This window comes from Calidris pugnax, unplaced genomic scaffold, assembly GCF_001431845.1.
Source record: "Calidris pugnax isolate Ruff unplaced genomic scaffold, ASM143184v1 scaffold135, whole genome shotgun sequence".
In the NCBI taxonomy this organism is placed as follows: domain Eukaryota; kingdom Metazoa; phylum Chordata; class Aves; order Charadriiformes; family Scolopacidae; genus Calidris; species Calidris pugnax.
The window spans coordinates 1,551,684-1,566,360 of NW_015090961.1; the positions used below are offsets into that span (position 1 = coordinate 1,551,684).

At 48.5% G+C, this 14,677-nt stretch overlaps 1 protein-coding gene across 1 annotated transcript in view; it reads left to right on the forward strand.

Annotated features, from left to right (window-relative positions):
• The window catches only part of CACNA1B (calcium channel, voltage-dependent, N type, alpha 1B subunit), a 330,920-nt gene that overhangs the window by 277,727 nt on the left and 38,516 nt on the right, over positions 1 to 14,677 (forward strand). Inside the window, exons 33-36 of the mRNA XM_014952366.1 lie at positions 3,809 to 3,925; positions 7,718 to 7,783; positions 8,961 to 9,052; positions 11,101 to 11,251. Coding sequence (XP_014807852.1) covers positions 3,809 to 3,925; positions 7,718 to 7,783; positions 8,961 to 9,052; positions 11,101 to 11,251 — 426 coding nt within the window. The remainder of the gene's footprint in view (positions 1 to 3,808; positions 3,926 to 7,717; positions 7,784 to 8,960; positions 9,053 to 11,100; positions 11,252 to 14,677) is intronic.

Genomic DNA, 14,677 nt, shown 5'->3' on the forward strand with positions numbered 1-14,677 from the left:
CCTGTGGCAGGACAGAAATCAAGGCCAGTTCTTTATCCATGATGTCTGTTCTCCTTGTTTCCTTCCTGCATCTTGTGGCAACGTAAACATAAAAACCTCATCTTTCCATTGCAGGCTTAAAAACCCAAAGCACTAAAGCTACCAAGCTGGTGGAGCTCATTCTGTGGACAGTGGGCACACCTCCTGTTTTGGGGAGGAAACCACTCTGCTGCTGAAGATGTTGGAGGAACAGATGTGGGCAATGGCCATATGCCCTATTCTTCATGGCTTTTCTGCTTTTCAGTGTGGAAAACACCCTCAGAAAGGGTAAAAAAGGATAAAAAAATCCCTGTCCTGTGGCAGGACAGAAATCAAGGCCAGTTCTTTATCCATGATGTCTGTTCTCCTTGTTTCCTTCCTGCATTGCAGTTCACTCCGGGGATGCATCATTCGGCTGAGTTCCTGCTGTGGGAAGTGGTGGCTGTTCCCTTGGGCAGTGGTGCCTTTGGTACCAGAGCCCACTTTATTAGGAAAATAGTGACAGGCCAGGAAAAAACAGGGCTTTTTTCCAACATATTTGCTGGTCATCAGGTGGATTTTAAAATCATGAAACTATAGTGGCCTTTCAATACCTGAAGGGTGCCTGTTCCCTTGGGCAGTGGTGCCTTTGGTACCAGAGCCCACTTTATTAGGAAAACAGTGACAGGCCAGGAAAAAACAGGGTTTTTTTCCAACGTATTTGCTGGTCGTCAGGTGGATTTTAAAATCATAAAACTATAGCGGCCTTTCAATACCTGAAGGGTGCCTATAGAAGAGCTGGGGAGGGACTCTTTGCCAGGAGGTGTAATGGTAGGACAAGGGGAAACGGTTTTAAATTGGAAGAAAAAAGATTCATATTAGATCTCAGGAAGAAATTTTTTACTATGAGGGTGGTGAGACACTGGAACAGGTTGCCCAGGGAAGTTGTGGCTGCCCCATCCCTAGAAGTGTTCAAGGCCAGGCTGGATGTGGCCTTGAGCAACCTGCTCTGGCGGGAGGTGTCCCTGCCCAGGGCAGGGGGTTGGAACTCGATGATCTTTGAGGTCCCTTCCAACCCAACCATCCTATGACTCTATGATTCTATGATGGCTCTTGTGAGCAGCCTTTAGCATCTGTGCAACAGAAAAGCAAACAAAACTCTAGAAAGACAGACTTTGATAACACAGAAGATGGTCCTGTGTGTGTCACGTGTTGCAGAAGTGACTAAATAGGAGAAAAATTGATGCAAAACACTGCTGTACACAAGAAATATCGCAATGTGGAGTTTCCCCTTTAGCTGCATGCCTTCTAATACCTGCCTGGAGAGTTGGGGTGTCGAAGGATGGGTTTTCTCCGCGGTGTGCTGAGGGTTACACACGCGGAGCCCTTCCATCCATCACCGGCGTGTGTGATTCTGCCTCCCTACGAACAGCGCAGAGAACGGCCCGCGAGCGTTGGTAACGGTGGATTTTCCTGGGTTGTGAGCGATTCCTGGCGGAGCTGAGGCTTTTGCCACCGTTTAGGGAGTGGCAGCGCCTGAGTCAACCAGGGAGAGCTTGGGGCTGGAGAAAAATAAGGCACACAAAATGGTTTTGGACTCTTTATCCCTCCACATCCCAAGGAGTGGAGGGCTATAGGCATAAAACACAGTTTTGAGCGCGCTGTTTCATATCACATATATACAGATTGTCTTGTATGAAGTCTCCTGTAGCACAGGGGTGTCCTGTGCCAAGGGTGACCTTGCAGTCAGACCACACCGAAGCAGAAGTCAGGCATCGTGTCAGCTCTGATTATGAAATTACAGCAAAGTCTGAGCAAAGCAATGTTCTTGCCGTTAAGCTGCAGTATGTTGGGAAGAGGGAGGTGAGGCAGGTTCCTAGACAGAGATGGATCCTGGAGGAGTGTTAGGGTTGTGCACAGGGCAAGATCTGGCTCAATCATTGCTCCAAAGGTACTAAATTTGTCAGACTTGTTGGCGTGATGCCCGAGCACCATGAACATTATACGTAAGGTCTCATCCAGTTCCTACTGGTGGGGAAACTTTCCATGATTGAGATGGGCTCTGGGTTAAACCTTTGGTAAGGTTTGACCTCTTAAGTGAAAATTAAATTTTTAAACCTGGGGATGGGTCACTAAGGACCAGATTGCTGATGACACCTGGTAATCCAGCCATGGTCCGGCTCTGCCCCCTGGGTCCTGTACAGTCCTTACCAACTGAGGTGAGTTCAGCCCATATTTTGTGTAGGGAACGAAACTGGTGAGGAAAATAAAACAGAAGCTGATGCTGAGAGACAAACGGTGAATTTTTAGTGCTTGTTTTACTGACCTTGAACAACCCAGGGGAATCCATGCTTGTGTTTTGCCTGCCGGAGCTGCTTTCTGTTGCTGGTTTGAATGAGCTCAGTGTCGTCTGCTCTTTCATTGAACATACCTGTGCTTTTCTCTTTTCTCTTTATTTGAGGACTGAGTCTGATATACAGTCTGTGCCTAACTCTGAGCTGCTTGCGTTTTTTAACATGAGAGAAACCGAGTGCATGCCTGAGACTGATTTCTTGAACTCTTTGATGGGATTGGTGGAATGCGATGCTACTGGCCCCAAAACTGAGCTGGCATTTGAATAAATGAATAGATCCAACAAGCCCCTCAAATTCAGCATGAGCTCTGTAGCCAAATGAGCAAGAAACGTGGGTCAGTTCGAAATGACTGGGTGTCTTCTGGTAAAACAATCATACAAGGGAAAGACTATTTTTGCTCATCTTTACCAACAAGAGCTCCTTATGATTACATTTTCCACTCCGCTGCTTGATAATTTAAAGTGGGACACTTTCTCTCTTTAGCAAACTCAGTCAAATGAGTGGCTGTGAACAGAGATTCACAAATAAGTGAATTGGAATCAGTGAGGAAAGGGGGGATCTTTTTCATCTCCTTAAAACAGGAGGGCAAGAGGGATCTGGCTTTTGCATGTTTTGTTTTGGAAAGAACCCTCTCTAGATTAGCTCATTGGGGCAAGAAACCTCTTTTCCCTGAAGGAAAGGAAAAAAATGGGGTGCGGGGTGGGGAGAATCATACAAACCAAAAGGAAATCAGAATCTGTCTCCAACAGTTCTTTGATCCACCTGCAAAGGCACACTTAATAATAATTAAAAACATCAGCAGGTTCCTAAGGTGCCCTCCTGCTGTTGAATGCTCACTCTCCCCAATTGATTCACTGCCATTGATCCATCTTCCAAACCGTCTTGCTGGTGCCATTTCTCCTTGAGGAGCCTGTCCAGTCACATGTTATATAAACATTTAAAGCCTCCAGGTTAGAAAACATCCTCATTCTTTCAAGGATGTTTTAATCTTCACTGGACAATGCCTTTCTTTGTTACGGTAGAGGCGATATACGCAGCCCCTTGCAACTGTCTTGGCTTAAGTTCAATTCATTGTGGAAAGCGAGCTGACCAAGACTTCAAAACAACCTCATTCTTTACAAAATGATAAAATGGCACCATAACCTCTCCCTGAGTCTTTAGGGGGAGAAAAATCCGCCTTACTCAAAGAAAACCAGACCTCCATGGACAGCATGAAAGGGCCTTTTCCTTTTCTATCATTGACCCAGTAGCAGAGGGGAGGGCTCTTGTGGAGAGGGATTTTCTCATACTTGCTGCATGTGGAGTGATCTGCACTGACGAATGTTTCTTTTGGAAGGTTTTCTGGTGGCCGATTTGCTGCTTAGATCGTGAAGCTGGTAATTTTAATTTCTTTTTTGCGGGCTGTGGTTTCCAATCGCGTTAATTTCTGAAGGACACAAAACCTTTACTTTCCGCAGGACAACTTCATCAACCTCAGCTTCCTGCGGCTCTTCAGGGCAGCGAGACTTATCAAGCTCCTCCGCCAGGGTTACACTATCCGCATCTTGCTCTGGACGTTTGTGCAGTCCTTTAAGGTGAGTTTTAGGGGGGTGGGAGGCAGGGACGAGACGCGGGGAGATGGGAACATCTGTAGCATCGTCCGTTGAGTATCAAAGAGCTTCCCCTTGCCAAGGGAACGGCCTCTCTGCACCTCTGCAAAGCAATCACAGGAATATTAATTTGGCAGAAACGCTAACTGATTTTCACTGAGCACCCCCTGAAGGCTGTAGGTGTTGACTGTTCTGGAAGATGAGCCTGAAAGCGGGATGGCCACCGGTGCAGGCTCGCAGCAAGCACACAAAGCTCAAAGCCCTTGAAAACTACCACAAAATCCCCGGGGCAAAATCTCCAGGCTCGGGTATTAGCATAAGGAAATAGGAGTCTGACTAATCAGCGCCTTAATGACTGCTGTTTGCCTGCATCGAGTGCAAGGTTAAATTGCTTTCACCAGGTTTCAGGCTTGGTAGAATGTGAGAGAAGCAAAACCCAACCCGTTGCATTTTGGTAACATAAACTGTGAAGCTGTGTAACACAGGGATGTGTTTTTATGACATGGATGGTTACAAAAATGAATTTTTTGTTGTTGTTGTTCTAAAGTCAAGATAGTTGCTTTCTCTGCTTTCCTTTCCCCTGCCCTTCCCTCCCATCAAGCCTCAGCATGTCGTGGCAGCCAGGTCGTTGTGGGGCAGGGGCAACAGGTTGGATGTGGCACTTTTGACCCAAGTGACCCTCAAACAACTGCCTTACAGCAGTTAGTTCTCAGCCAGCCCTTAGTTGTTTTCCAGATCGAAATAAGAGCCCGCATGCCCCAAAGCCGGTTATTTTTAACAGCTCTCAGCTGGTTTGCAGCCCATTTCCACAGCTTGTTGTGTTTTGGCTCTGGTTATGGGGCGTGCTGACCTTCAGCAGTCCAGGGAGGAGAGCATTTAATCTGAAATCAGGCTTTTGTAGCAGTGCCACTGAGTCCTAGCACACCGGGATTTATTGGCTGTGCAGCTGCAGGGTGCAGACCCCCAGCTCCATCACACGTGGTCTGTCTCCCAGAAAGCACTTAGAGTCATGGAATCATCTCAGTTGGAAGGGACCTGTAAGATCAGCGAGTCCAACCATCAACCTCACACTGCCCAACCCACCACTGACCCATGTCCCTCAGCGCCACGTCTACCAAGCTTTTAAACCCCTCCAGGGATGGTGACTCCACCGCTTCCCTGGGCAGCCTGTTCCAAAGCTTGATAACCCTTTGGTGAAGAAATGTTTCCTAATATCCATCCTAAACCTCCCCTGGCACAACTTGAGGCCATTTCCTCTTGTCCCATCTCCTGTTCCTTGGGAGAAGAGACCGACCCCCCCTGGCTACCCCCTCCTTTCAGGGAGTTGGAGAGAGCGAGAAGGGCTCCCCTCAGCCTCCTTTTCTCCAGGATGAACAACCCCAGCTCCCTCAGCTTCTCCTCCCAAGACTTCTTCTCCAGACCCCTCACCAGCTCCATTGCCCTTCTCTGGACCTGCTCCAGCCCCTCAATGTTTTTCGTGTCGTGAGGGGCCCAAAACTGGACACAGCCCTTGAGGTGGGGCCTCCCCAGTGCCCAGCACAGGGGGATGGTCACTGCCCCACTCCTACTGGCCACACTGTTCTTGACACAGGCCAGGATGCTGGCCACCTGGGCACACTGCTGGCTCATCTTCAGCCAACAGTTGACCAACACCCCCAGGTCATTTTCTGCCAGGCAGCTCTAGCCACTCTGCCCCATCCTGTAGTGCTCCATGGGGTTGGTGTGACCCAAGGGCAGGATTCCCAGAAGGTTCTTGTTGAACCTCATACGCTTGACTTCCCTGGCTCTGGAGATCTCGCAGGACTTTCAGACAAATATCAGTAGAGAGGTGATGTGGGAAAGCAAAGCACAACGAGCTCAGGTAGTGGCTGAAGATGGATCTGTTCATACCTCACAGCCAGCAAACTTCATCTCCTGCTCACTGGTGTGATGACACCTCCTAAGCACTGCCCATCCACATGATGGGTGGCTCGGTGAGCCTGAGGACTGTACCTCTGGCTCTGCACAGGGTCTTGCCACCTTCTGGGCTGAGCTCTGAGGTTTGTGGGTGACAGCTTATGCCCTGGCTGCTGTCACAAGCTCAGGGGAACTTGTCTGCAGATTGGTGCAACGTCAGGGTATTTTGCACGGTGCTTTCTGGAAGACGTTATGGTGGCAACTGGTATTTAAGGATGCAGAGTGTAGTGGGATGCAGAGCAACTGGTTTCTTTTTCCTTAGCTGCGTTTTCAAATACATCTTGATGTCTGAGTCAAAACGATACGGAGAGGTTATTTTAGGTAATAAAACTGTGGAGAGGAGTGTGTTCTCTCCAGAAATGGAGAAGACTTTTTAAGAGAAGAAAGGCAACTCTCTCCTGCGGTTGGAGAATGATGCCGGGTGGCTCTACTCACGCCAGGCTGGGAGTCCTGGCCAGCCCCATGCCGGGTGTGAGAGAACCAGGATGGAGAACTGGTTTCAGCAGAGTGTGACCATGGCTATTGCTCTGCACAGGAGCTGGTCAAGAGGGGAATTTCTGTTAGACCTTTTAGACTACAGAGGCAAAACTTTTTTGGAGGGTGGAGATGGGAATGTAGCGATTGCTCCTTTCTACAAGCAAGTCGGAGAAGGACTGCAGGCATCCGTGCTGGTGTCCCATGGCCAGGGGTGGGAACAAGTGTTGTATTACACAGTACGTCCTTTTGGGAGACACCAGACAAGCAGCTGATGTTCTTCCATTCACCTTCCATGTTTTGTTTTCAGCCAACCATCAAGATGCTAATGGAAAAGGACTGCGACCTGGGGGGGGTGTGACAAAATCTTGGATTCATGAGGTTGTGTTTTCCTTGAGGGTGGATGGAATTGGTGTAACTCATGAGGGATCCTGCAGCCAGGAGAACCTCTACCAGACGCTGAGAGGTGGAGTCTGCAGATGTGTCCTTGGACTGCATAGTCTTGGCTGGATCGTGGCAGAGGGTCTCAGCCAAGGCCCTTTCCAGTGTAATCCCAACCCTTTCCAGTGTGTGTATGCAGGGTGCTGCCCCTGAAGTGGGGCCGGGATGGTTCCTGGGCTGTGTGGGAGCTGTTTGGCCACCTTTCCCCCACCCTTGAGCTCTTGGTCCTTATCCCTTGTGCAAAGGTGTCCAGCAGAAACCACATCAACCATTTGCCTCGTATTAGCTGCTGGACTCTCCTGCCCTGAGTATCACACGCAGTCTAGCCCTAGAGCAAGATTTCTCATTTTTTCAGCTATTCCTAATTAAGAGGCATTAATTACCCTTTCGTTTAGCCTGAGTGGAAAGTAGCTATTATTCTCAGCTTGGGTGACATAATTACATTGTAGTCTTCACTGATTTCTTGCTAAAACTCAGGATCCCAGTCCTCCTGGGATTACAGTCTGTGCCTGTTCCAGAATAGGAACTTGTTCCTTGGGTGTATATTTTTTTTCTCCTACTAAATTTACAGCAAGGTCATTAAAAATTAATGTTTGTACAATTATGCATAGAAAGTGCCAGTGCCTGCCAGTAGCTCCAGTGCTTGCCGTGGAGCTTCTTATTGTGTTTTCCCTGCTTGGGAGGATGTATAGAGAGCCCTTGGAAAGCCCAGATTGGTTTGTGATCGATGAATACCTGGCTCCGGAGGTTTGTCTTTCGGAAAGCTGCCAGAATCGTTCATATTCTCTTCCTGGTTCCTTCATCCGAAGGACAAACGCCACAAAACACAGTGCTGCCCAGGAATTAAATGCCACCGGCTGATATATGCATTTGCTGTCATTAATACTGCCTTCTCCTTGTCCACAGGCCTTGCCTTACGTGTGTCTCCTCATTGCAATGCTCTTCTTCATCTATGCCATTATTGGCATGCAGGTAAAGTTCTGGTTTTAATACTGACCCTAAGTAGCCTGGTTTGGTCCCACTGGTTTAGAGTGTAAATGGGATATTGCCTGTGCAGCAGGATCAACTGCTGAGTTAGGGTGAGGCCAAAGTCCAGTGTCAGGTAAATTAGAAATGCAAAAAAAGCGCCACTTTTTCTACCCTTATTGCAAGGCCTTGTGTTGAACGTGGCCCTGGGTGTACGGATATTTCATAGAATCACAGAACGGTTCAGGTTGGAAGGGACCTTAAAGACCATCCAGTGCCACCCCCTGCCCTGGGCAGGGACACCTCCCACCACACCAGGTTGCTCCAAGCCCCCTCCAACCTGGCCTTGAACCCCTCCAGGGATGGAGCAGCCACAACTTCTCTGGGCAACCTAGGTTAGTGTCTCACCACCCTTGGAATGAAAAAATTCTTCCTAATATCTCATCTAAATCTCCCCTCTTTCACTTTGAAGCCATTGCACCTTGTCCTATCACCACATGTCTTTGTAAAAAGTCCTTCTAAGGCTTTCTTGTAGGCCCCTACGGTACTGGAAGGGGCTCTATGGTCCCCCTGGATTCTTCTCTTCTCCAGGCTGAACAGTCCTATCACTAGATGTCTTTGTAAAAAGTCCCTCTACAGCTTTCTTGTAGGCCCCTACAGTACTGGAAGGGGCTCTAAGATCTCCCTGGAGCCTTCTCTTCTCCAGGCCCCCGAACTCTCTCAGCCTGTCCCCATAGGGACATATTTGTGGGTGTACAAAGGAGAATGTGGGGTGAGGACCCTCCAGCACAGATCTGTGGGGTGGCAGGGGCAGCCCTGGCTCCCGTGGGCAGGAGACGTCCCTTCCTCTGGATACAGTCATGTCAAGAGCCTGAGAGCAGGGAGCAGCTCGGGACCTTTTGGAAAAGAAATGACAGTTTTCATGTCCTGGGGTGGAGCTGAACTGTTGGAAAGGGTCCGTGTGAAGATGAAGCCAATTAAACAGATTTTTTCCCCCCATTTAATCTCTACAGCACTTTTTTTATCTCCCTCTTTAGCATAGAAATTATTCTAACTTTTGAGATCCCTTGAACCAGGACAAATTCTTTTCCTGCCTTTCCTCCCACCTTGCTTGCTCTGCCTCTACTGACAACGTCCACGCGAGGTGGCGTTTGGCCTGAATTGCTTCTGTTTTCTGTGGCAGGTATTTGGAAACATTGCACTAAATGATGAAACCTCCATCAATCGGCACAATAACTTCCGCACCTTCCTCCAAGCCCTGATGCTTCTGTTCAGGTAAGCAGAGTATAAAATGCCAGAAGAATTCCATGCGAGCAATAAGTAAAACCTTGCTTTCCCATATTTTAGCTGCTGTGAGACTTGGGCGTCCTCTAAGGAAAGTATTTGGAGTAAAGCCTTCATTCCTGCTTCCTCCTCCTCGGTGTTAGGGGTTGTCCTGGCACATCTCTGAATATGACAGGTCTGATTCAACACACAAAGTGACGCCCAGCGCTGTGAGACCCCACGTCAGCTCAGGCAGAAGCTTAATATAAGACAGGAACCCCTCTTTTAACTGATCGTTGTGGTTCTTGTCATGAAGCTTACTATTTTTATATATAAATATATATATATTTTTTTTTTTTAAAGTGAGAATTCCTTTAATTGGCCATTTTTTGCCTTACCAACAAGTTAACGCTCCATACGTCAATGCCACCTCTGCGTCAGAGTGAGCGTGTTTCCATCTGGGCTCATTCTGCCTGGAAAGGAAACATTTTCAAATAAAAAAAAAAAAATAAAAAAGCGATGAAATGACAGATTTTTGGTTTTCAGACCCAACAAAAACGAAGCGTGGGGCAGCTCTGGGGACGATGTCACTTCTCTGGAGCCGCAGAGGTTCATGTCTGCTCTGGCCCCACAAGTGCCGCCCGCGCTGGGGCTCGGGGCTGTGGATTATGCAGCTCTTGTAACGGGATATCTTGCCTGGGATTTGGTTTGCATAGTTTCTGGGAAGCCAGACGGAAATGAAATTAGCCCCCTCTTAGCTCAGAATAATCACCCGACTCAAAACTCTGAATTTTAATAAAACTGGATGATTATTCGGTCTCATGGCCAGCCCTCCTGGGACAGAGCGGGCAGAGGGATGGTGATGGGGAAAATGGGTTCTGCTCAAGGGAACGGGGCTTCAGGACTCAATGGGGTGGGGGAGTTTTAGATTGAACATTAGGAAGGAATTTTTCCCAGAAAGAGTGGTTGGGCATTGGAATAGGCTGCCCAGGGAGGGGGTTGAGTCACCATCCCTGGAGGTGTTTAAGGGACGTTTAGATGGGGTACTGAGGGATATGGTGTAGGGGAGGACTTTGTAGAGTAGGGTTGATGGTTGGACTCCATGATCCCAAGGGTCTCTTCCAACCTCAATGATTCTATGATTCTGCTGTGTAATTCAGAGTAGTCTGGATTTTACATGGAGTACCAAGTTTTCTCAAGGACCAGGAGGAAGCCTTGCGGGCTGGCTCTGTGTGCAGCTTTGCCCAGCTGAGAATAGCCCTGTGGTAGGATGGGCTGTGGGGAGATGTCCCTAAAAGCCCCTGTGAGTGGGGTGCAGAGATTACGGGGGAAAACCTGAAGTCCTGTAGAAAGTCAGAGTAAGGAACTCGGTTTCCAATCCCTGAGTGCACGTAGTGGTTTATTTTGAGGATAGTCCCTCTGGGACTGCCAAGTTTTGCCTTTTGGTTATTTTTCTCCTTATAATAGCAGTAGAAGTTAGGGTTTGTTTTGAGTACACCTGCCCGTTACTTCAGTCCTCACACCCAAAATGAGGGGGAGGAGGGAAAAGGAGAAGAAAACCCAAGAGTCTGTTATGAAAACTGGACCCGAGTCATTATGTCCAACCAGAGCACCCTGGTATTTCTGTATCTCCCCGATAAAGGAAATTAGAGATTTGATTGGAGAAGCCTGGCTTTGTTTCCCATCATCTCTGCTGGGTTTGCAATCACCACTAGGACAGAAATGTTAGCTGCTTTAAAAGGAAACAATCTAAACTCCATTTCCTTACGTTTTCACTTTGCATTTGGCATGTTCAAATCACTCTGGTTTTATTCTCCGTGAATCCAGTGAAGCTTGGCCCACCTGAGCCTGCGTGGGGCCTTTCACCCCTGTGATGGAGGGAGATGTTCTTTCTCCTTTCTTTTTTCATGCCAGCAGTTTAGATTCCTGATGTAAATATAGTCTCTCCACCTGTACACAACCTTCAATCTAATTGATTTAGTTAATTGGGCACGGTGCTACCATGAGGGGGGTGTCCCCCTGGGGCTGGACAAGCTCACCCTCTGCCCTCCTGCCCACAGGAGCGCCACGGGGGAAGCCTGGCACGAGATCATGCTGTCCTGCCTGAGCAACAGGGCCTGTGACCCGCTCTCCGGCCTCACCAAAAACGAGTGCGGCAGCGATTTTGCCTATTTCTACTTCGTCTCCTTCATCTTCCTCTGCTCCTTCCTGGTAAGTCGGTCCCCATCTCTTCCCAAAGTGGAGGTGGTGGCGTGGTGTCCCCCGCAAGCCCTTCCCTCCCCACCCCGTGGCTTCTTACTCCTCCCTAATTATGATTTATACAACATTTATACAAGACGGCTTCACTAAAAAACCATTTATCATCCTGGTGATAAAATCCCTTTAATCCCCACAGAGATCATTTAGTCATTAGTTTAAAGGGAAGGGGGTTATCTTTCCTCTCACAGGGGGGTCTAATATTTGGAATTAAGCATTAATTGGTTTTGTTTTGATTTGTAACATGGTCCTTTGAAGAAGGGGATTGGGGAGGGCAGGGTGAGAATGGCCGATATAACGTTGGTTCAGAAGTGCTTGCAGCAGGGAGGAGCATCACACTTACTTGATGCTTTGTCTTTTATTTTGTTTGTCAAATAAACACAACGACCATTTTCTTCTGGTGCAGGGGAAAGCTTTAGACATAAAAGTACAAAGAGCTGTTGTACTTGTTGTACAGGGCCGGGTCTAAGTTTTAATAGGTGCTGGTGTCTTTGTGATCTCTCGCGTGCCTGAAAATCTCTCTGCTCTTGGGGCTTGGTTCACTTCCCTGCACCACTGGGACAGAAGAAGGGAAAACCAGGGACAGGGACCCAATTAAACTTCTAAGTGGGAAGAGATGAAAGCCACAGCTCTGAAAACGTACCGAAAAGCAATGTCGAGCCTACAGTCATTTCCACGGGTTTGCTTTAAAATACGAGATCTGATGCTTTGTGCAGCTAATCCCTGCTATCATCAGAGAGCTTTAACCAGGAGCAAGAGGTACACGTGGCAGTTTGATGCTGGGTATAGATAGATCAGCTTCAATGGCCCCTGCTGAGGTCCTTTGTCCAGCTGCTGCTGCCCCTTTGACATCCCGTGGGTTATTTCTTCTGCATATATTAAAAAATGTGGAGCCCTGAAAGCTTATATGAAGTTAATGCTCCATTTACTGCTTCCTTCAGCACTCTGTATTTCAAAGCCAGATTCTTCCCTTGCACAAATCCCTAACCCAACATCAGGCATTCTCATTGTTATTTTAAAGCGCATTATTGTTCCTAAAGCTTTTTCTTTAAAAAAATCCCAAACAACCCCCTCCTGGACTCATCCTCCCTGGCTCATGTCAACACTCCCACTTGAAACAGGGCAATAAGAGGCTGGAACACGTCTGTGCTAAATACAGCTTTGGGTGAGCTTTGTCCGTGAGCCAACGCTCCCAGAAAACCCTGGAAAATCCCACGAAAACCACACCCTGGGCAGAGAGAGGGGAGAGCCCTCGGGAAGAGCCAAGACAGGGAGGGTAGGCTCCAAAAATAGGCAGGGAAAGCCAGGCAGCCGGGCTGCTCCGGGACAGGGCTGTAACTCATTCCTTAAAATGCATCCAACGCTTCATTGGAACAAGCCTTGTGGTTCCCCACAAGTGATTAAAGCATTACAGAGCCCCAGCCTTGCCAGGAGGGCACGTTTTTATGGTTTGTTCGATGCTGTCACACCACAGATTGGAGGGGAATTGGATAATGTATTTGTTGTTTCTGGCTCTTCGTGGATGTCCGGCCTGATATAGTTTTCCTCCTGTAATTTACACTGTTGAAAAGTATAAATTGAAATTTAAAAACATGAGAACTTTAGAAACAGATGTATGCAAGGAAGGGAAAACTGTATCGAGCCACAGCTGGAGCTGTGAGGAAAAGAAACGGACTTGGGATCATGTTGGCCAACTCGCAAATTTTGTGTTGTCTCTTGATGCTCTGAGAGTGCTGTGTTAGGTGTGGGGTATCTGCAGCAGGTGAGTGAGTCCTGGTGGTGTGGTTATAGGGCTACCAGCCTTTGAGTGGCTTTGAGTAGTTGGATTGGGTGTTCTTGTCCAGTCCTGGTCTAGTGGGAGGTGTCCCTATACCCATGGCAGGGCTGTTAGAACTCAGAGATATTTAAGGTCGCTTCCAATCCAAACCATTCTCAGAACTCAGACATCTTTAAGGTCGCTTCCAATCCAACCCATTCTCTGATTCTATACTTCACAGTCACAGCAACAAGATCCTAGGGCTTGTCTAGGCTGTGTTGCATGGAGACCTTGGGAGCATCCAGGAACCAGGGTGGCATGGAGGACTGGTTTAGTTCCCCACACCCCGTGGAGCTGTTTGGGACATTCAAGTGGACAATCCCTAATGCTCCACCACTGGGCTGATTTCACTCATGTTACTGCAGAAGCAGAAGCCTCCTGTGCAGCTGAGGCACTTGCAGGGTCTGGCGTGTGCTCTACTGCCTGGCCTGGAGAAGACCCTTGGGTGATGTAAGACATCCTGGTGCCCCAGTGTAGGACGTTGGTATGTTCTGCTCCCCACTTAATGTTGGGGTGGGCTCTAAAAAGTAGATGGACTGGGTAGTCCCTGATTGGGCGATAGTGGAGTGTGTTATCAGGATAGTGAAGTCCCTGGTGGTGATATGGTGATTCATTACGGACTGTACTTGTCTGTACTGGTGGATGGCGTGTCCCAGCAACAGCCAAGATGCCTTCCTCTCTTCAGGTCACACAGACATATGAATTCTTTGACACTGCAAGAGCCCCAGACTCCATTGCCTGATTTTCTTTTAATGACCAGCCAGAGATGTCCATATTCAGCTTAATTCTGCTCATCCCCATGTGAGAGCTCCCCAGCTGCCTGGCTCCTGTCCTTGCTCAATGTGATGGAGGAGCAGTGCCCATGGCAGCAGCTCAGCCCCTCCAGAACAGACACAACGAGGGGAAAAAGGGGTCTTGTGCCAGTCAGGTCTTTATCCAGCAGAGGAGCATCCTTTCCCCCTGTCCTCCCGCTCTTTCATTCTTCTGGTGCAGCTTGATCTTTTACTATTGAAATCCTCATGACTCTTCCATTGGCTTTAATAAGAGGAGAATCTTTATATGCCAGAAGCGTTGGCCGGGCTCTGTTAAACAGTGGCCATTAGAGATAGGAGCCTTTTGTGTGTCCTGCCCCTTGTCTTTCTGGGGCTCTTTGAAGGTTTGAATTGTTACGAGTCTAAAATAGGACATTCAGGCTGAAGAATGGTTTTTCCTCTAGCTGTTCTTGTCGTGGTGTGCCTTGATAGGAAAGTGCTGGAAGAGTCCCCATCACCCAGCGGTGAACGGCAGCTGCAGCTCCTGTGTTGGTCTGTGCTGGTGCAGAAGGGGCAAGGGAGAGGTGCTGAGGCCCCACCAGGCTCTGGGATAGGTCATGCTTTAGGGCATCACTAGTGATGGGGACATGGACAAACTGTCTGTGGTCAAAAGCCTTGGCAAACCTGCCACGTACTGCAGGGCTGGCAGTGGCTTACAGCATGCAGGGGAGGAGGAGGTGGCAGCGGGGTCCCAGGGACCCAGGGCTTTTTGTCCAGTTTTGTCCCTTCCCTTCCCTTCCCTTCCCTTCCCTT